General features: G+C 37.2%; 1 protein-coding gene across 1 annotated transcript in view; it reads left to right on the top strand.

Annotated features, from left to right (window-relative positions):
* Nucleotides 1-758: 758 nt before the first annotated feature.
* znrf2b (zinc and ring finger 2b) overlaps nt 759-23,596 on the top strand; it is a 52,767-nt gene continuing 29,929 nt past the window's right edge. The window contains exon 1 of the mRNA XM_079430447.1: nt 759-1,470. Within this exon, the coding sequence (XP_079286573.1) occupies nt 1,104-1,470 (367 nt within the window). The 5' untranslated portion in view covers nt 759-1,103. The remainder of the gene's footprint in view (nt 1,471-23,596) is intronic.

Genomic DNA, 23,596 nt, shown 5'->3' with positions numbered 1-23,596 from the left:
TTTGTAATCTTTGTAATCTTTGCTTGCACTAAAAAAGTGCAAGCAAATAAGCAAACATCACTAAAGATGGATGAACTTGAGTGATTAGTGATCATTTTAAAAAATCCTTAATATTTTCACAAATGACTGTTTTCCAAAACATAGTTATGTTATTTTATTAACATTATTGTCACCTTTTTTCCATTGCTGCTTTTTATTGTGTGCATTGGTAACAGTGTTTGTAATGCAATCATATTAATAAAGTGCACAAAAGCAGTCATGAGCAGCACAGGTATATTTGTAGCAATAGCCACCAATACATTGTATGGATCAAAATTATACATTTCTCTTTTATGACACAAATCATTTGGATATTAAGATCATGTTCCATGAAGATATTTAGTAAATGTCCTACTGTAAATATATCAAAACGTAATTTTTGATTAGTAATATGCATTGCTAAGAGCTTCATTTGAACAACTTTAAAGGAGATTTTCTCAATATTTAGATTTTTTTGCTCCCTCAGATTCCAGATTTTCAAATAGTTGTATCTCAGACAAATATTGTCCTATCATAACAAACCATACATCAATGGAAAGATTATTTATTCGGCTTTCATATAATGTATAAAAAGTGCTCAAATGTGTCATAAACCAACAACAACATCAGCAGACGAGCGTGAGAGGATAGAAAGCAGCAGAATAATGAAGGAGCGCCAACTAGAGTTTATTTCCCAGGATTATGACGTCACCGGCAAGCCCCGCCCCCGCCTCGCTCTCGCATTCCGCAGTTGAAGAACGCGTTTAATAACCGCAAGTCGCGCGCACAACAGCCGTTCGCGCGCGGTTTGGACGGAAAAGGTCGCGTCGGAGCGTCACGTTTCCACGCGCGACACGCGAGAGGACATGGCCCAGAGGACGTTAGTTAGAAAACAACAGCGAATGAGGCAAAAACAAGCGCGGGCAACCGCCACTTCACGCTGACGGCGATTTAAAGCCCTTCTCAAAAAGTTTCGCTGACGCGCCGGTGACGTCAGATGTAAGGGGCGACGCCTCCTGTTCGCTGTCGGTGTGAGTGTGTTTGTTTGTTTGTTTGTTTATCTTTAGTAATTAAAACCGGAAGGAATGGGGGCCAAACAGAGCAGTCCCGCTGAAAACGGCCGCACACGAGCGTACTCCGGCTCGGATCTCCCGTCGAGTAACGGCGGCAGAACGGCGGCTGTGGCGATGAGGTTTCCCGTTCACGGCGCCTCAGGTGCTGCATCTTCATCGTCGTCAGCGGCGGTGGCCTCGCACTATACCGGCTCCAGGACGCGCTCCGTCGGGGGACCGGGCGCAAGACCCCAGTCGAGCATTAATATACCGACCTCGGGAGCGTACAGCTCTCAGGACTCCGGTAACAGCACACCGGAGGAGAACGGCGGGGAGAGAGAGCGGTCAAGACTCCTGATAGGATCTTTACCTGCTCACCTGTCGCCTCGTCTCTTCGGAGGTAAGACTTTGTCTAGCGCAGCAAAACCATGGATAATGTGTGGTTACTATGGTTTAATTATTCATATTTGTAGTAAAACCATGGTTAATGTTCGCAAGTCCACCTAAGCAACAGCCAGTGTGTGTTTAACCAGATATTGAACCACCTGTTATGAGTAACTGACCCACACACAGAACACAGTGTACTGACAACTACTTATATAAATATACAAACAAGTCTTTGAAGTTCACATTTTATGATAATATCAACGCAAATGTTTATGTAAATGTGTATATGTAAGTTTGAGAGGTTATTTTAGTAACCAATTTCAGTCTTTAACCAGCTGGTTAAAGCAGATCTCTACCCACCTGTGATGATAAACTGACCCGTAGGCCGTGCACTGACTGTTGTGCTATAAAGATACAACTCAGTCATATTGTGTGCTTGTCACATCAGTGTTTTTGTTAATATCAATGCAAATGTGTACAAGTTTAAGAGGTTAAAAAGGTTAAGTGTCAAGCTCAAGTTATTATTTGTGAACTACTCATCTTGTAATAGTTTAAAAAAAAGTTGAGCCAACTTAAAATTAAGGCAATCAGCTTCAGCAGATTTTTGAGCTCAATTTATTTTTGCACGAGATTCTGAGCTTTTTGTTGTATAAACTTAAAACAAGTTGAGAGAACTCAAAAATCTGCTGAAGCTGGTTGCCTTAATTTTAAGTTGGCTCAACTTTTTTCTTTTTTTTTTTTACAGTGTGGATCTTCCCTTGTGCTGTTTGAACTTTTCTACCTTCTAGTTTACTTAGTCTAGTTTTTTGTTTAAGGTACTTAATCCACCTGTGTAAGGATGTGATTTAATCAATTTTTATTCTGGATGATCTTTTCTAAACTGGTGCAGTCTTGTGCAGCATTGCAGGCCGTTTTTTTTTTAACGGATGCATGCTGTGCATCTGTGGTGAGAGACTGTGATATGTTCAGAGGAACCAACAGGTTGTGGTTAGGGAGTTCTCTGATCAGGTGTAGAAATGCATGAGAGATGACGGTTATTTCCAAGCAGTTCAGTCATGCAAGTCTTTTGTTGTTTTTCTGAGAACCTGCTCAGTAATCTGATGTTTCCTAAACACTGGTGTTATGTGGTTTAACTGGCTGAATCTCAGGTGGAAACCTGTCATGAACGGGTTCTGGTCACAATTCGCCTCCAAATCAGAAGAGAGAAAGAATAAATAAGAAAATGAAGCCTATTTTTAGGACCATTTTCTTTTGCATTGTGCACATTTGTTGACGTTATTTAAGTTGTAAGTTATTTGTTGTACTGGCTTTAAAGGAGTAGTTCACCCAAAAATGAAAACTGGCTGATAATGCACTCACCCTCAGGCCATCCAAGATGTAGATGAGTTTGTTTCTCAATGATTTGGAGAAATGGAGCATTCCGTCACTCTCAGTAATGGATGCTCTGCAGTGAATGGGTGCCGTCAGAATGAGAGTGCAAACAGCTAATCGCAATAATCCACACCACTCCACAATAAACATCACAATAATCCACACCACTCCAGTCCATCAGTTAAGGTATTGTAAAGCCAAAAACTGTGTGTTTGTAAGAAACTTTCATTAAGATATTTTTAACTTCAAACCATTGCGTCCAGCTAAAATACAAGTGAAGTGAAAGTGACATACAGCCAAGTATGGTGACCCATACTCGGAATTCGTGCTCTGCATTTAACCCATCCAATGTGCACACACACACAGCAGTGAACACACACACACACACACACACACACACACACACACACACAGCAGTGAACACACACACACACACAGCAGTGAACACACACACAGAGCAGTGGGCAGCCATTTATGCTGCGGCGCCCGGGGAGCAGTTGTGGGTTCGGTGCCTTGCTCAAGGGCACCTCAGTCGTGGTATTGAGGGTGGAGAAAGCGCTGTGCATTCACTCCCCCCACGCCCAAGACTCGAACCCACAACCTTTGGATTACAAGTCCGACTCGCTAACCATTAGGCCACGACTGCCCCATGGTACAACTCTTCCTCCAGTGAAAAAAACCCATCTCCTTTTGTCTCACAACATAATGCAGCCACATATTTGTTTAGAGCTGTTTTGTCTTGTAAACGTTGATCTGTGCAGATTTCTCTCTTGATTCAGACCAGATTTTTTCACTGGAGGAAGCGTTATTATGGATTATGGACTCTCTTTATTTTAGTTAAAAATGCTGGATTAGTTTCAGCTTTTGTCTTCTCCAGATGTTAACTGATGGACTGGAGTGGTGTGGATTATTGTGATGTTTTTATCAGCTGTTTGGACTCTCATTCTGACGGCACCCATTCACTGCAGAGCATCCATTGCTGAGACACTGATGCAGAGACACATTTATACAAACCTGATGAAGAAACAAAAAATGTGAGCACATTTTAACAAACTTTAATGTATGGGTAAACTGTTAATTTAAATAATTGCTGATTTATTTCAAACATTGTATCAGAGTATTTTCTTTTACTCTAATACATTAAAATGTGTTTTACAGTATTGAAAATGACCATTGTGAATCATGGGATTACTCAGATACCCAGATGGTTTGAAGTTGCGTTAGATTTTTATTTATGCAATTGGCAAATGCTTTGCATTTATGCATTACATGCATTGCATTTGTGCATTCCTACAATTCATGCAGACAATTTTTCAGTTCATGCATTCCCTGGGAATCAAACCCATGACCTTTGCATTGCATGTTCTACTGATTGCGCTACAGGAGGGCTTTACTTGCAAGTAATGGTTGTAAAACAGGCTTTAATTTGATCTTTTCTCTTGATATTGTGGTGAAATATGGCTTGTACATGTTTTAATGTGATAACTGCTGATGTTTAGTGTAATTTTGACTGTTCATTGTTTCTTACAAACCGTATTCAAATCCAGTGGAAAGGCAGGTGAGGCCATGCGTTTCTGAGACGGAATTTCCCCAGCCGTTGTGGCCTGGATTGAACTTTAATTCTGTAACAGGCTCTCGCTGGAGATTGAAGTTAATCTTTAAACATTGTTGAAATGGCTAAGTATGACTTTTAACCGACTGGATGAGATCAAGAAGGGAGTTTTTAAAGGGAAATTAAACTTAAGTTCACTTTCAATTATCAAAATGCATAGGGGAATCCTGCCTTTAACAGACTCTCTCTGTATGTGCAGTTTGCATCAGACCTGGAGGCAAAATCATGCAAAATTTTGCATGGTCATAATAGGCATTTATCAGTAGTGTTTCAGGGCTCGCAAAATTTCTAAATCCCAGGTAGCCCTTCGGGCAGGTACTCTTCAGATTTTGGTAGCCCAAAAATTAAACCATCTTAAATTTTTAAATATAGAAAGTCAGATAGGGGTCTAATCGTCAATCAAAAATATTTTCAATACACACATACATATCAACAAATATGAAGGAATTTGATTTCACTATTTACAATACCCATTTTAAGAGCTGCACAAGTAAAATGAACACAGTATGAGCGGGGTTGGACAATGTCTATGGTAACATACAGTATTAAGCCATAAAATTACATGATTTCCAGTTCAGATACAGGTTTTCACAAAAACAAAAATCTTATACAACAGCATTTCAGCCTTAGACCATTTTTATGAAAAGGGATAAATCAAGCATATAAATTATTATATTAAATTAAAACAAATAAATATTACTGTCTAATTGTTTAGCTTTTTAGAAGGCACATTAACTTCTATCTCATTTACAACTGTGTGTGTTTGCTGCTTAAAAACAATGGTTGATATTTGCATTGATCTGACCATACAAGAAAGGCTTATTGGAAATGCAAATTCATTCTCTGCTACGAGGTGGCGCTTTAGGAGCGGCTTAATATAGCGGTTTCCAGTACACAATGCAGCACTGTCCGCGCTCATAAATGCTGCTTTATTAGGTATTATAGGTCAGATGAAATGAAAATGCCACCAACACGTTTCTGAAGACAGTCGCTTCCCTTCAGATACATTCACATAAAGACATCCGTGTCGTATTTTGATTTGAAACGTGCAGCGCTCATATTTATTCAATGCCATCATTGCCTTTTGAAGTGTAATCCAGCCGTATCGCCATTCTTGTCTTTCCGTCCCCAACTGTAAGACCTCTTGAAATTATAATTAAGTAATTGTTTTATACCATTTAACGTATTTAAAACTTTTTAAAAAGTAAAGTAAAGTCGTGACGTATTGTCAAGTATGGTGACCCATACTCGAAATTGGTGCTCTGCGTTTAACCCATCCAAGTGCACACACACAGCAGTGAGTAGTGAACAAATGCACACACACACACACGAACACACACCCGGAGCAGTGGGCAGCCATGCTGCGGCGCCCGGGGAGCAATTGGGGGTTCGGTGCCTTGCTCAAGGGCACCTCAGTTGTGGTATTGAGGGTGGAGAGAGCGCTGTACATTCACTTCCCCCACCTACAATCCCTGCCGGCCGGGGACTCGAACCCGCAACCTTCGGATGACGAGTCCGACTCTCTAACCATTAGGCCACAACTTCCACACATTTTATGGCCTTAAGTTTGATACAACTAAATTGAAGAGTTTTTAAGGACCTGCGGGAGTCCTGTATTTAAGGTAGCCCGTCGGGCAGGGCAGTGATGCATTTTGGTAGCCTGACTGGAAAACACAATAGCCCCGGGACATCGGGCTAGCGATTTTGCGAGCCCTGGTGTTTGCTAAAGCAGTCATCACTAGTACTAGTGCTCGGAGTGGTGTATTGAAACCTCTAAAACTAAGTATTAAAGTTCAGTGTGTGCTGCGTCATGCAGTGTTTGTGCTCCAGACATGAAAGACTCCTCAGATCATGATTCATTGTTTAATTACCGTGACTTTACAGTATGAAAAGAATATGAGAACTGTATAGAAATACCAGTAGTTCTGCATGTGTCAGTGTTGATCAATGTGATATTGACATTGAAAGAGATCTTGCTGTTTTGACTCGCAGGAACGGAAACGCTGTTTAATAATGAGTCGAGATCAGAGAGGAGTATCACTTCTACTGAATGCATTTCATTTCTAAGGATTTTTTAATGTGTGCATGCACAACTAGTAAACACAAATGAAAACAGAATTTGATTTTTGAATGCAATATGATTTGATGTGATTGTTGTGCAGTCTTGATTTAGTTCCTCTTGTTTAGTTTCATGTTGCACAGTTAATTTGTTCTCTGTGAATTCTGCAGAAACGTAATGTGACGGTCTGTCTGGTTAAATGGGTCCAGGAAACTTTGGCATATGTACAATTGTATTTTCAGGAATAATGTTGGATTACCGGATTAAAATGACATTGGACAGATAGAATATGAGGTTAAGGAGTTGACCATTTCTATAAATTGCTTTGCAGTGAAATTTCAACAATGGGAGAATTTGCAGTGCATTCAATGGTGACTGTGGTACCTTTGTTTAATTTCTGTACATTTGTTTAATTTTAATGTCTGAATGTGCATGAGAAAAAAATATATATTAATATATAAAATAAGTTTTATATTTTGTGTATACACACTTTTTATTTAAATAAAATATACTAATATATAATACAAATTAATAATCTCTCTCTCTCTCTCTCTCTCTCTCTCTCTCTCTCTCGTTTAAAGATTTCCAGACTATATTTGTAATGCATTGTGTGCTTCCATTGCACCAAAACCTTTCATGTCAATTAGGGCTGGGTGATGTAAGCAAAAATTCATATCTCTGTATTTTTTGGCTGATTTGCGGTATACGGTGTATATCTCGGTATTTATAGGCTTTTGTATTTGGATAAAACAAATAGTGAATGTAACCATATGCACATATTATGTTAAAGGGTTAAAATCACATTACATTCTTACATTGCAATCTAAAAACAAAAATAATGCTTTTAAAGCCGAAGTTAAATTTACTAAACTAAAAATGAAAATAATAAAGCACAGACTAATTGAGTAAAAAGGCTGTTTTCATTACCCCACTACAGTCACTTTACAGTTAGTGTTATCATACAAATACACTTACTTGTAGAAATTCTACAGTGTAAAATTCAACATGTCACATTTATTGTTTATTAACTACAAATATTTAAGCAAAATGTATATTTTAGTCTTATGTATATTTTAGTTAATTGCGCTCATATTACATTGCACGTCTTTTTTGCACGCATGTACGCGGCGGTGCTCGTTCAATGAAGTCTGTGAATTTTAGCGGAGAATCTCAAAGCAGAAAGCTCATGCACTTCTGACAGCAAAATGGAAATATTTCCATGGCTTTCTAACATTTACAGATGGAGAATAGACCTGTGAAATGTAAGTTATGCATTAAGGAAAACAAACACATTAAACAGCGAGTCTTTGTCAGTGGCACACACAGCCTTTCTGTCAGAGCATCTGACTGGGCGAGCCGCTTTAAACTGAAACTAAACTATAGGCTTCTATATCTTACGAGTTTTTTAAAGCCCTTCATATAAAAAGTTTGTCACATGTTTAGAACAAATTGTATTGTGCACATTCTCCGCAGCAGCTCAGTCTGTGTCCTCCGCTATATTTTCAGATGCGCTTGTTTCAAACTAACGTACTGTATATCGATATGAACGGTATTGCCTTATATCGTATCGCTTATAAAGAATATATCAATATATCATACAAACTCGATACGCCCAGCCCTAATGTCAATCATGCATGGATGAATTAAGCACAAGCACAGAAACTTTTAAGACTATTAATTAAGGTTACTCTTAACTTCATGTTGTCTTAATGATGTCTTCATGTTCTACAAATCTGTTGACAAACCCAGAACGTTCCCTAAACGTGCCCTTTGCCGGTCATGAGCTCGGGCTGCCAGATGTGTGATCCGTGTTCATACTGTCCACACTTATTAAATTTACATTTATTCATTTAGCTGACGCTTTTATCCAAAGCGACTTACAATTGCTATATATGTCAGAGGTCGCACGCCTCTGGAGCAACTAGGGGTTAAGTGTCTTGCTCAGGGACACATTGGTGTCTCACAGTGGATTCGAACCCGGGTCTCTCACACCAAAGGCATGTGTCTTATCCACTGCGCCATCACCACCACCACAAACACTGAAACCATAAATCACACACATAAACACTGAGGCCGAGCTGAGCCATGTGTACATTAAACACACAGCGATTTCCTCCCGCTTCACTCTCGCATTAAATGAAAGTCAGGAAGTGTTTGTTGTGGCTGTCTTTTGCTCTCTGTGTTTCTGACTTAACTTTTACTCAATAGGCTTTGTGCGGCTCCCTTTACCGGAACTGGTGAATGATCGCTGCTGTTGTGTTTTTGAGGGTGACAGCACATGTTGGCATATTTACAGCAGCTGAGATGTGTTAGGGCTTCCACGACTACTCGTTTTACTAGCTGACTAATCGTCGATCAATATTTACTTAATGTAAATGACTCTGTGCGGTGTCAGCGGTCTCATCCAGATCTGATTTGATGGACAGAGTGAGACTGAGGAGATTGTCCACAGGACTGAGATGTGGTGAAAGAGAGGATATCTCCATTGCATGATTTTATATCTGAATTCAGACCATCGCAGATGTCCAAAGCACCAGTGCATTTGCTATTAGCATGCTGTTTGAATGCAGCTTTGTCTAAGTTTATTAAACGTGCAGAGCAATCACCCAATAAAGCATTACAATAATCTAGCCTCTAGCCTCTATTTAGATATATTTTTAAGATGGAAAAATGCATTTTTACAAATGCTAGAAACATGTTTTTCGAAGGAAAGATTGCTATCAAAAAGTACGCCTAGGTTCCTAACTGATAACGAAGAATTTACAGAGCAGCCATCAAGTATTAGACCGTGATCTAGGTTATTACATGCAAAAGTTTTTGGTCCAATAATTAACACCTCTGATTTTTCAGAATTTAGCAGTAAGAAATTGCTAGTTTTTGATATCAACTATAAATTCCGTTTGTTTTGCAAATTGGTAAGTTTCATCAGGTCGCGAAGAAATGTAGAGCTGGGTATCATCAGCATAACAGTGAAAGCTAACACCATGTCTGCTGATAATATCTCCCAAGGGTAACATGTAAAGCATGAAAAGTAAGGGGCCAGGTACTGAGCCTTGAGGTACTCCATACTGCACTTGTGATTGGTATGATACCTCTTCATTTACTGCCACAAATTGATGGCGGTCAGATAAGTACGATTTGAACCATGTACAGTACACTTCCTCTAATGCCAGCATAATTGTCTAGTCTATTTAAAAGAATGTTGTGGTCGATAGTGTCAAACGCGGCGCTAAGATTCAGTAGCACTAATAGAGAGATACAATGATAAAAGCAGGTCGTTTGTAACTCTAATGAGAGCAGTCTCAGTATTATGATATTGTCTAAAACCTGACTGAAAATCCTCACATATATAATTTTTTCTCTAAGAAGGAACATAGTTGTGATGATACTACCTTTTCTAATATCTTTGACAGAGAAGGGAGATTCGAGATTGGTCTATAATTAATTCTTTAGGGTCAAGTTGTGTTATTTTAATGAGAGGCTTAATAACAGCCAGTTTGAAGGTTTTTGGGACATATCCTAATGACAACGGTGAGTTCATAATATTCAGAAGAGGATTTATTACTTCTGGAAGCACCTCTTTTAGGAGCTTACATGGAACAGGGTCTAAAATACATGTTGTTGGTTTAGATGATTTAACAAGTTTATACAATTCTTCATTTCCAATAGAAGAGAATGAGTGGAATTGTTCCTCAGGGGATCTATAGTATCTGATGCGATACTGTGGCTGACAGCTGTATGGTTACAATTTTATCTCTTAATAGTTTCGATCTTGGAAGTAAAGTAGTTCATAAAGTCATTACTACTGTGCTGCTGGGTAATGTCTGCACCTGCTGATGTTATATTTTTTAATTTAGCCACTGTATTAACTAAATACTTGAGGTTGTTTGTTTTCTTCTAAAAGAGACGTAAAGCAAGCAGATCTAGCAGTTTTAATGCTTTTCTGTAGGATAGGGTACTTTCCCGCCAAGCAATACGAAATGCCTCTAATTTAGTTTTTCTCCAGCTGCGCTCCATTTTCCGGGCTGCTCTCTTTAGGTGCCGAGTGTGCTCATTATACCACGGTGTTGGACTCTTTTCCTTAATCTTCCTTAAGCGTAAAGGAGCAACCGTATCTAAAGTGCTAGAAAAGTGAGAGTTGATAGTCTCTGTTACATCATCAAGTTGTTCTGAGCTATTGGATATGCTGAGGAATTGAGATAAATCAAGAAGATTATTTATAAAGTAGTCTTTTGTGGTAGAAGTGATGGTTCTACCATATTTGTAACAAGGAGTTGGCTTTACAGCTTTAGCTATATGGAATATACACAAAACTAAATAATGATCTGAGATATCATCGCTCTGCTGCAATATTTCAACGCCACTGACATCAATTCCATATGACAGTATTAAATCTAGAGTAAGATTTCAACAACGAGTAGGTCCTGAATCGTGTTGTTTAACACAAAGGAGTTTAGAATGTCTATAAATGCTGATCCCAACGAATCTTTCATTATCAAGATGGATATTAAAATCACCAGCAATTAGGACTTTATCTGCAGCCAGCACTACCTCAGATAGAAAATCAGCAAATTCTTTAATAAATTCTGTATGGTGCCCTGGTGGCCTGTATACAGTAACCAGTACAAACATCGCAGGGGATTTATCATTAACACTTGTTTCTTTGGATAATGTTATATGAAGCCTTGGACAGGGTTTGGGAACGGGTCAGTAGTCGGGCCGGCCGCTCTGTCCCGGTGTGCTGCTGCAGCAGTTCAAACTCCACTCTTTATGGCTCAAGCGCCTCTGCATTACTCTCAGCACTGGCTCCGTTCCACACGCTGCTCCAAGAGCTTTCCATCTCCAGCCATTTCTGCACCTCTCGCATGATATCTCTCACATGCACACACATGCTCCATGCCTAAGGCCTTCTGCAACAGTTAAAGGGATAGTTTACATTTCTGTCATGATTTACTCACCCTCATGCCATTTTGAAAAATATCTCAAGGTTTTTGTTTTAAATTTATTAAAACACATAAAGTTAAAGATCTTCACTACAACCCGCCAAAATTAAAGTTTGGACTAACTTAAAGAAATTGACAGAAATATTACTATTCCATGATAGATTTGCACGATATAAACTCAGATTTCTGACTTTTCTCATAATTACAAGTTTATATTTCACAATTTGTTTTTTTTTACAGAATAAAACATTTCATATTTTATATATTTAAAATAAAAAGTTAATTTCACAATTTTGACTTTTTTTTTTTTTTTTTTTTTTTTTTTACAGAATTGCAAGATTATATCTTGCATTTCTGATTTTTGCAATTATTCTTTCTCAGAATTGTGAGGGGACAAAAACATCTGGATTGTCAGAAAAATTTGTAATTACATTATTTATCATTTATCCTGTGGTAGAAACAAGCTTCCATAAGTCAATGCGTTTCAGTGTGGTTAGAGCCCAACATTTTTTTCAAAATACCAGTTTGGAAGAAAACATAGAAGAAAAAGAAAGTGATATGGGTTTATGACATGAGAGTGAGTTAATTATGACAGAATTAAATTTTATTTGGGTGCACTGTCACTTTAACACATTGATTTTAACACCATGTTAAGCGTTTATCATTTACGTTAAGCAGCACTGTGAAGTAATTTTCAACCTATTTTTCTGCGTGCTGAATATGCAAAATGCCTAATGTGCAAATATATCCAATGCTGTATAAGCAGTGTAGCACAATCTGTTTATTAAATCATTTCTACCATCACTCTTTGTATACCATTATCCTAATCCATCCTCAGCAGCCGGTGATGTTTCTGAGTCAGCAGGGCATGGTTCATTTCTCACGCTGTAGGTTCAGTTTGACCAGGTCGTGGGGAAGATCTGGCACGGATGAGATGTTTTATGAAGTCTACGTGCATGTTTAAACACCGCCGGTCGATCCAGGAATCGATAGGCAATGTCCCACTGTGCAGCTGTGTCCTGAGCGTTTGACTGGGACATCAATTCTGTCAGACTTTTTTTCACTGCGTCTCTAATGGACAGCCTTAAATCAGACGGACAGGGAATCATTCAAGGCCTTCACGTGCTGCCCACATCATTGCGATCACAGCGAGTAGCGATTGAGAGACGCATATCAGCTCCTCGAACGAAATTTATATAGTGACATGAACATTTATTTACATTTGTGGGGTTATTTTCATGGGTTTCTCACTATTATCGCACAGCTGTATATATAAAGTTGGATATATATTATGCAAATTTATTTGCAAAGAGATGCAGTATTTGCTATATAGCCAATCTGAACCTGATTTTATTTTCATTGCAAAATGTAAACTATATTACCCAGCTCTTTATATGAAGTTGGTTTGTCCCTCTTTATTTTCATATTTCTGCAACTTTTATTTCCAGTACACTCATGTAAAGTGATCCTATATAGCAAATCAAAACTTTTTGGTTGCTTGTATAGTTGAAAAAAAGTAATTTATCAAACAGCTGTGATCTGATAAATGCATTGTAAACATTAACATCATGATTTTCTGTTCAGCTGCTGTGAAAAGTGCTCTCTAAATCAATTTGACTTGATTACTGTAATGTATCAATGTGTTACTTTTCACAGTGCATTTTTTTTATTCTGTTTTAATACAGAAAAAAAAAACATTTTCATTGCAAATGCGAATCAATTTTTGTTTATAAAATGTAGCCTATAGTTTTTAATGCAATGTAAGTTGCTTTAGAAAAAAAGCATCTGCTGAACACAAAGGCAAATGTAACTTGTAAATTGAGGAAATGTTTTAATTCTTTGTTTTATTATATTTTATTTTGTGTGTGTGGGTGGGAGGGAGGGTAAAATATAATTTCTTATTATTTTCTTTTGATTTTGTGGTGAAATATGACCTAAACGTGTTATTGACCGTTTTTGAAGTTGAACCAACGGACCAGCTCTACTGTATCACAACATTACAACATCTTAATTGTGTGTCGCGTCTTTTAAATTGTTTAAAAAAAAAAAAAAATGTATAAATGGTTTATATGAATGTGAGAAAACATGTAAATGTTGAGATGCAAATCTAATTTAGTCACAAGGTTTATCACCCAGCACTGCCACTGCTTCGTATTCGTGCTGCACTTTGACTGCAGTCACAGCGGGTCTCGTCACAGGCTTGTTTTAACATGATCTGATCGCTTTGCATCTCTTGCCGAGGCTTGATTGACTCCACGCTCTCCTGAAAGTATTTGCAGAGTTGAAAGTTTGGAAAGTTTTGAAGGAGCTGCTCACAGAAGAAGCTCTTTTGAGACTCTTGTACAGATATATATTGTCATATATTAGATGCTTTATACAGGGCAGGCAGGTTGAAAATGTGAAGCATCATGACTCCAGGAAAAAGCCTAATATTGTATACTCTAGCCTAATATTGCTTGTCGGCGTTTGTAGAGCTCTGAGCCTGAGGTTTAAGTCTGACTAGGATTAAAGGACTGATTTTTGTTTTCCATTATTTATTCACCCTAATGTTATTTTTCAACTCTTCTTTATTAAGTTACATGTTAAAAGTGTTCCTGCAGAAAATCGTGGTTGTGGAGTTGAACCACCTTGGATGGTTCAATATTGAGAGACTTATTTGACAAAAAGGACAAACGAACAGCCGGTTCCCTCTGGGCATAAACAGGAAGAGGACGCCTCATAATCAGATGCAGAACAGACAGATCTGTTTATTCTCAAGAGGAGACGGTCATGGGAATGTATATGTATGTTTTTCTGCTATGGATATGAGTCCTCACAATGTTTCCATGACCTCTGGACACTGACATTTTTATAAACAATTAGTCACTAGTGAAAATCAGTAAAGGTTTCTTTTTAGGGACATGCAAATAAAGTAGCTGGAGTATCAGTGCATGAGATTGGTTGATTATAAAGAGTTTCACCTTTTCTACAGCGGATCGGTTCCAGATTAAGCACTGGCATAGTGTTGGTGCAAAGGTGGTAATAGTGAGTTAAAAGATCCAAATCATGCGTTTGAACTGAATTAGATTTCCTGAAACAAGGACATTTTTGTGTTTAGCTAGCTGTTACCTGACTGATTATTATTTCAAGGGATGTCAAAGAAAGGATTTCTCTGATCTGCTGTTACTCCCATACCTGGAAAACCACATTAAATGTGTTTTTTTTTCTTTTCTACTTTTTCTTCTTCTTCTGTGTAATTGCAAATGCCACTCAGACCCTTTATGCATTTAAAGGAATATTTCACCCAAAAATGAAAATTAGCTGTAAATGTCCTCAGATCATCCAAGATGTAGGTGAGTTTGTTTCTTCATCAGATTTGTAGAAATGTAGCATTGCATCACTTGCTCAGCAGTGAATGGGTGCCGTCAGAATGTCAAAAAGTCCATCCTCTGTTGTCTTGCATCAAAATCCAGCCGCATATTTGTTTAGAGCTGTTTTGGCTTGTAAACGGTGCTTGATCTGTGCAGATTTCTCTCCTGATTTAGACCAGACCACTTTTTCACTGGAAGAAGCGTTATTATGGATTATGGACTCGTATTTTAGTTAAAAACATCTTAATGCTGGATTTGTTTCAGCTTTTGTCCTCTGCAGATGTTAACTGATGGACTTGGAGTGGTGTGGATTACTTGTGGATTATTGTGATGTTTTTATCAGCTGTTTGGACTCTTATTCTGACGGCACTCATTCACTGCAGAGCATCCATTGATGAGGCAGTGATGGAATGATATATTTCTCTAAACTTGATGTAGAAACTAATTTTTAGTGAGCTATTCCTGTAATCGCACTACTCATAGGGAACTAAACGTCATGGCAAAAGTAAATTTTCAGAAATGAAAATGCTGGCAGCTTTATATAGACTTGTCATTTACAGGAAGAGCTGCTCGTGATCTGTTGTAACATTAATTTTTATATGACCAGATCTCGTTTTGTAATGCACCACATTGTGTTCTTGCACAATGTCTATTGTTCTTATAAAGATCGTTTGATTTGTTCCTCCAGAGGCCTTTACACTGTTGAAATCCTCATATTCATATGCTTAGATGAACGCTATTGAGCATGACTGTCAGTCATGAATGCATGAGCGGTTGGATCATCTCAGCATCATAAAGGCAGGAATGTAATCTTATTACACTCCAAGTCATGTGATTATCTCTGCAAGCCGACACAGGCGCACGGTTTTTTATTCCATTAAAATGTCTTATGCACACATACAAGCTTTAAATTATTTACGTTTGCACTTATGCATTAGACAGACGCTTTTATCCAGAGTGACTTCCATTGCATTCAGAATTTGCATTTTGTCACTTTGTGCATTTCTTGGGAATCAGTGGTGTGAATCATTGCATGCACCATTTGATCTGTACAGAAGTACATGATATTTTCTGTATGCCGTAATTGATGCAAAATTAACTATGCATGCTCTGATAACATGGTATGTTAAAAAAATTCTGTATACAGCTTATTTCAGGAAATGTCAAAGTCAAAAGTAAAAAATGTGCATGCTATGCGCATTGTCTTCTCTCTGAGAGCAGTGCTTGATGAGGTTTTGATTCATGCTTTGTATCTTGATTTTAGCCAAATTGCACCCCATGGGTTGGATTTGTACCTTTCAGATGAAGTAAGAGTGGCATTTTGGCTGCATGAGAGAAGCAAACATAATGTTCCGAATGCAAATCATGCCTTCAGATTGCAGCGTGCAGACAGGCTCATGTCGTCGTAGTTAATTGAGCACTTGAGGAGGTAAGAGTCCCGTCTCCCTCGCTGAATGCATATGGCACATTAGATGGCATCGTCAGTCGATTCGCCGTTTTCCCCTGGTTTGGGTTTATGGCAGGTTTGCCGCCTCCTGATTGCTGAATAATCACCATCGAATCTGCATTTGCGCTCATGAGCTCCTTAAACTCTGGTGAAGTGCTAGTGGTTTTTAAAAATCAGGTTCATCGCTGATAGAGTTGGTTCATTTGTTTGAGATTGAAAACATAAATTTAGCTGACTTGCTCAAATAAATGTGTCCTGCCTGAACTGATTTCTATATGATTTCAGAGTGAACGCCTCTAAATGTTGCTTTAAAAACTGCAGTTGATGGTTTTATGTGTTGCTGGTTAGATGTCCTCCTGTCTAAGCTCTAAACAGGAACTGCGGATAACTAACCTATGGTCTATCATGTCATTTGAATTGCTGTTATCTCCTCCTCAGTGTTTCCATTTCTATGTTCTGAGAATACAAAGTGTGTATTCATATTTTCCAGGTTAGTGGCGATATAGCATAAAAATGTATCAAAACTGACATTAAAGACATTTATAATGTTACAAAAGATTTCTATTGCAAATACATCTGTTCTTCTGAAATTTCTGTTACTCAAAGAATCCTGAAAAATAAAATTTATCACGTTTTCCACAAAAATATTGTGCAGCACAACTGTTTCAACATTGATAATAATCAGAAATGTTTGTTGATCAGTAAATCAGTGTATTAGAATGATTTCTGAAGGATCATGTGACACTGAAGACTGGAGTAATGATGCTGAAAATTCAGCTTTAATCACAGATATCAATTACAGTTTAATAGATATTCACATAGAAAACAGCTATTTGAAATTGCAGTAATATTTCACCATTTTTACAGTGTTTTTGATCAAATTAATGCAGACTTGGTGAACAGAAGAGACTTCAAAAACACTTTAAAAATCTCCAAAATTTTGATTGCCACTGTAATGTATCTTTTTTTTTTTTTTTTTTTTTTTTTTTTTTTTTTTTCTGCTTTGCCATATTGTGTATAGTTAGGACACTGGGTAAAAGTTCACTAGATGTTCTGTGTTGATCTGATTGTGAAACCTTCACATGTATGTGTGTGTGTGTGTCAGTCATATGAACACTTTCCTTGCCTTTATCTGACCCTATGAGCTGATGTTGTCACCTTGTCAAATTGTAGCATGTTTACAATCATTTATAGTATGACAGCGCTGACCTTTTTATACTAAACACCCGTTTTATTCTCTGTCCATCTGCTTGGCAGCGCTGACAGCTTTATGAATTATAAATGTCTCCTCGGGACCCTCGCTTAAATCCGCCTCTCCATCAAGAGGACTAACCTTCAGATGTGCCGCTGATGCACACGCGTCACTTCACCACATGATGTTTTATTTTTATCTGCACATGAAAGTGTATAATGTCTCTAAACTCAGAATTAACCATTCGCTCACACGGTATTGCAGACAAGCTCCATGAGGCTGTTTCTGTGCTGAAATCCAGTTTCCAGAGGGATTATAGAGCACAATCCAGATTAAACCCTTTCAGAAAACCTGCACGTGTGTTTGTGAAAACGCCTTACTCACTGTGAATTATCGTTGTTTTTTTTGTTTTTTTTTTCAAAATATAATATGCGTATTGTCAGCAGCTGTCAATTCACTTTATTTGGGCCATATAAAATCCATTTTATTTTTAATTCAATTTTTTTTCCCAAGTTTTGGGTTCACTTTATTTTTCTGAATGCATGGTTTAATTCAGTTTTGTTACCAAAAGGGTGTCTAATTAAATTAATTAATTAAACTTTTCAGAAATTTAAAGATGGCAAGAATGGACTTGAATTTCTTGCATGAGGAATAGTGTTGGGCGACATGCTCAAATTTCATATCGTCCTATCGTCAGCATGAGATCGCCGATATTTAATAAATTTTTTAACTCTAGCATATGGCTAAAAACAGCCCTAATGTTTTTAATCTGACTGAATTTGTTGTAAAATGATAATTCAATAGGAACATTGTAAGTTACTAATTATAATGCTTACATTTTCTCAGTTATTCAAAAACCAGCTATAGAAAACAAAGAACATTTACATTACCAAAGAACATCATCACTCAGTCTAGTGCGAGTTTATGCACTTTAAAAAACACTCCGTTATAATCAGTGAAGCTGTCTACGTCTGATGAATAAATCTCTTATACTTGCATCACACAATACATCTGTATTTTGTTGTTTGATGAGAGAATTGGTGAGTCAGATTTCAGTCAGCGCTCGCTGAACAACAAAAGGCAAAAGCTGCTTTAAACGCACAGGATGCTCACAACAAATGTTGATTTAATTTAGTTAATAGAAGTTAATTGATAAAGAAAATCTATTTATGACATTGTTTTTGATAGTATTTTACGAGTGCCTAAAACTTTTAGCTTTGCAGGAGGTTTCTTGAAGCGTCTTGGAGACACAGTTCTTCTGGATTTAGTCCGTCTCAGTTTCTGTTTCTTCATGTCATTCCAGACAGACTGGATGATGATCAGATCTCTGTGTGGAGCACAATCTCACTGGATTATTACAATTAATGGCTAAATGAATGTTTGGAAATGTAAACTGATATTTCCTACTGACACACTACAGTAAAAGATAGAAATAACTGACTTAAAACCATTTTTAGCTGCTGATATAATAGTGTTCTAATCATTTTGGCCACTACTGTATATTAAATGTAAAATATGTGTAAAAGTGTAAATTACTTTTTTATTCAAATTGATTTAATTGTCATTTTAAGAAAAGTTGCAGAGATAGAAAGCAGTAGTTTTGCATCCTCATCACCTTGTTTGTGTTTCTGAACAGATCAGATGAGCTCTCAAACATGATCAGGAAACTGCAGGTCTAACCCTGTGGTATTGTAGTCTTTGTCTAGCCAGCGTTCTGCTGCCTGTGCGCTCGCCATTGTCTCAGCGATTTAATTTTAGCCCGGTTACGTCAGTCACGCACACACGGAGAGCACGAGACCGTCTGCTGCCACAGACATGGTTCTCCTTCACAGAAGATGTGCGATTTAAAACTTTAATAAAGACACCTGATGCTGCCGAGATGATATTCAGCTTTAACCAGTCAGCATATGTAGTATATTGTATTTACTGACCATGCATGAGAATGCAGCTGTGAGCTGAAATGTATAATTTCTTCTCTATTTTTAAAAAATCAAACCTTATTTCTTAATTTCATGTTCACTGTAAGTAAGTCAAAGATAGTTTGGCTTCTTGAATGGAAAACTGTGACTCTGATGCTTTCAAAACACGGATCTGTTTGAGTATCGCAACATTGACTCATCCAATGGGGTGAGTTTGGGGGCGGGGCTATCTATTTGACTAACCAATCACAGGTATGGATAATGTTTTGGAGAAAATCAGTCATTATTTTGGAAGTTGCATGTGGTGATGAGCAGAAATTACACACTTCCGCTTTTGAAGTGAAAAAGCCTCTGCTCCTCTGAAAGTTCCCAGTTCCTGATTTCGTGCCTCAAGAAGAACAAAACAGAAGTAAATTTCCTCTTTCTCTACATTGTTTATCGGACTCTTAGTAGGTTTTTTTTTGGCGATCCTTCCCACCTGAGACTGTTTCACTGACATCTGATTTCCAGGTACACTGCAAATGAACACAAATGAGGTTCAGTTTTAATGAAATGGGATGGAAGAGTAGTAGTTATAAACCCTCGTGTTGCTTCCAAACTGTATGACGAAAGTGCACTTTTACTGTAAAGCTCTTAGAAGCACCATAAAAGTGTCATAAAAATAGTTCCTATGATGCATTCAAAATCTTCTGAAGTCATATGAACTACTTTTATGACATTTGTATGGTTATGGGTCTATACGAGGAATGGTTAACTAGTTATTGACTGGTACAGCTGTTATTGGCTGCATGATTAAGCAAAATGAAACCGAAATTGTGATATGGCTTAGTGTGGTGATTTATAAATTATAAAATAATTATTTTTCCTAAATGATTATTTTTTCTATTGTACAGTGAAATCGTACAGCAGTAATGTTTTTGTTTTTAATTTTTTTTATATATTTTATTTAGTAGTAGTAGTAGCAATTAGGGCTGTCGCGATTCGTCGATTTTAGTCGAATAGTCAATTTTTAAAAATCGTCGACTTCATTTTGCTCGCGTCGACTAACTGGCAAAATACCGGAAGTCGCGCATTTCACGGACGAGAATCCATAAAACACATTATTAAACTATTTTCCAAGGCTGCATGATATTAAACCCATTCAAAAATCATAATTAAGCATAATTGTGAATTCACAAACACTATGATTTAATTAAATAATTATATGCGATGCAGTTCTAACAGTATATGCGCTTTAATTATTTACATGCGTTAAGTACGTGCGTCTCACAGCGGCTCCGGTCACAGTAGCTCCACAGGAACTGTTATCATTTACATGTGGAGCGTCTCAAACTCATCTCTGCATGCTGTTGTGAGTTTGGGTTTATTATAATGTTCATCTGGGAACACATCGTGCGCCATTTCATCAGATATTCAAGGTAAATCATTTATAAATCTACACAAACAGGCGAATACATCGCGATTTCAAAATAGAGTTTGTCCACATTCATTTAATTACAGTGGCTATAGCATTTCTGTCCTAAAGAAATGGCCAAATATCAAAGATTAAGTGGACATTTGAGTTAAATGGTGCTTGGGCAATATTAAACGGATTAGATCGCACAGTAATGTGTAAAAACAATCATCAGGCTGTCGGCGCCCCCTGCAGGCCTTTGTAATGCGTAATATGCAGTAGCTCTATTTTTAACAAATTATGTATTTTAACAGTTTTGTTCAATAAAACCACGATTTCTTGCTTTTGATACTTTATTTGAACTAATTATTATTGCATCATTGCTATTATATATGTACTTTAAGTCATTTTTAAAAGCTATTGTTCACTTACGTCTGTCTATTATTACCACAAAACAGTTTCTTATTATTACAGGGCCCTATGAAATCAATTTTATTTCCAAATTCATTTCTATACTCTGTTTTAACGGTTAAATTTTATTAATCAATAAGCCTGTCTAATTAATTGAGTTTTACAGTTTTATCTTTACCAACTTCTGTTTTCCATTTTATTTTCTGGAACCATTAAATGGTTTCATTAAATTTTAATAATCAAAAGCATCTCCAATTAATTGATTTTTATAAAAAAAAAAAAAAATCTTTTTCAGAAATATGGCACATTTACATTTTTCACCTAAATAAATTCTGGTAAATACTCCTTTTAAAAATAGTTTATTTTATTTTATTATAATTGTATTAGTAGACTAGAACATGGATATGTTGTCTTTCTTACACTATAATACTGAACTGTGATTTGGATATGAGATGGACACTTGCTGCTTGCACTTTGTTGCACTTTACTTTTGCTTTAAAAAGGATTTCATAGAAACTTGATTTCATTTGGTTTAATAAAATATTATTTTGTAAATTTTTTTTTTTTTTTTTTGTGGGAAATCGATAAATTTGTAGATAGATTAATCAAAATAAAAAGTCATTAGAGGCAGCCCTAGTAGCAATAATAATTTAGTAATTAACAATTATAATAACTTTTTTTTTTTTTTTAATCATAAAATTCTGGCCAAGTTTTGTAGCCCTACAAAGAAGTTGGGCTATTTTTAATTTGCGATTTTTATTTGATTAAACCCCCCCCAAATCATGCTTCCCTAGTATTTATGCCCAAAGTGCACTGATATTTCATTTCATCTTCTGTCTTAACATTTCTTTATTTAGCAGACTTTATCATATATATGGCTTTTTTTGCAGATTAAGTTATTCATGCAGGAGAGAGAACAATACAGATCTGTAATATGCTTTAGTGTGAACACCTGTGTATGATGTAAAGCTTGTTTGAATCTCTTTGAATGCCATAAATGAGCGCGTATGTGTTGTTGGCCACTTGTCAGATTGAATATCTCCACCACAGAATATTGTTTTTATCCTCGAGTCTGTGTTTCCGCAGTAGGTAGTTTCCTGCAGAAATCAACAGCTTCCGCTCTTTCCCAGGAGAGACTGAGTGCGAGCGCAGTCTTTGCGTCTCTCTGCCGCTTGGCGTTACTCCACAGACGCAGGCATTAAATCCCAGCGAGAGCATTCATGAGCTGCATGTGTGAACAGCATCAATCTGGCTGTGACGGATGCTCAGACGCTCTGAAATATCCTGATTTCACCATTACAGAAGCTGGTTTGTCCGGTAGGGAGAGCCGATCAATAAAGCGGAGATGAGAGATATAGATGGACTGGTGCGACTGCCAGCACTTTTAAAGTTAAACGCTCCTGCTGACTGGACTTTTAGAAGCTGTTATAATTTTATGACATAGTGTTGAAGAAATGAATGTTTTTAATGGCTTATATTTGTAATGGCTTATAAATGAAAGATGAAAAACACAAGTCATTGTGAGGACGTTCAAATGTACTAATGGTGCCGATTTGTGTGGAATTTGACGGTTTTATGATGGTTTGACTGGGTTAAACTGTACATTCATGCATTTTTCAGTGTTGTATCAGCTCTTTTTACCATCATCTCATGTGATTTAATACAGAGCACTTTTAACTGTTGCGGTTTTTTGTTTTTGTTTTTACTTTACATGATTTATTCTGATTTCATTGCATGACGTCACATGACTCGTCTTTATTCATCACTGCAGCTACGAGACGTGAGGCGTCTGAATCTGATGATGAAGTGATGAACAGGCCAGATAGTTGTTTTTCCTTTCAGAGTCTTGAGGAAAACACATGACAGCATTGAGGTGTGTGCAGACATCTTTTACAGACTGAATTGTGGTATAATTAGGAATCTGACAGTAATTGTCTTATTGTTGAAGTCAAATTACTAGTCAGCATTACTAATGGACTGTTTGCTCTTTACCAGTCTATTTCAAAGACTTCTTTATTTTACTTTCCCACCCATCTGTTCACCATTGGAGCAGTTTAAAGGGACCATTCACCCAAAAATGAAAACTAGCTGTTAATTCACTCGCCCTCAGATCATCCAAGATGGAGGTGACTTTGTTTCTTCGGTTGAACAGGAAAGAAGAGTTTTAGCTAAAACCGTGGTACTTGGTGATTCATATAATGCACGTCAATGGCTATCAGCACTTTGAGTGTCAAAAAAAGCCTAACGGGGAACACAAAATTAATACCTGTGGCTCCTGAAGATATATCGAGGTCTTATGAAGCGAAACGATCGGTCTGTGCAGTTATTTTCCATGAACTGGTTCATTTTATTTAACTGATTCAGATAACTGAGTCACTAGTTCAATCAACGGATATGCAATTATCTTAAGGCACTCAATAATGATTTGAAACGTGGATGTCT

Source organism: Barbus barbus (genome assembly GCF_936440315.1).
Source record: "Barbus barbus genome assembly, chromosome: 12".
Lineage (NCBI taxonomy): Eukaryota > Metazoa > Chordata > Actinopteri > Cypriniformes > Cyprinidae > Barbus > Barbus barbus.
This window is presented reverse-complemented; position numbering and strand designations above follow the sequence as displayed.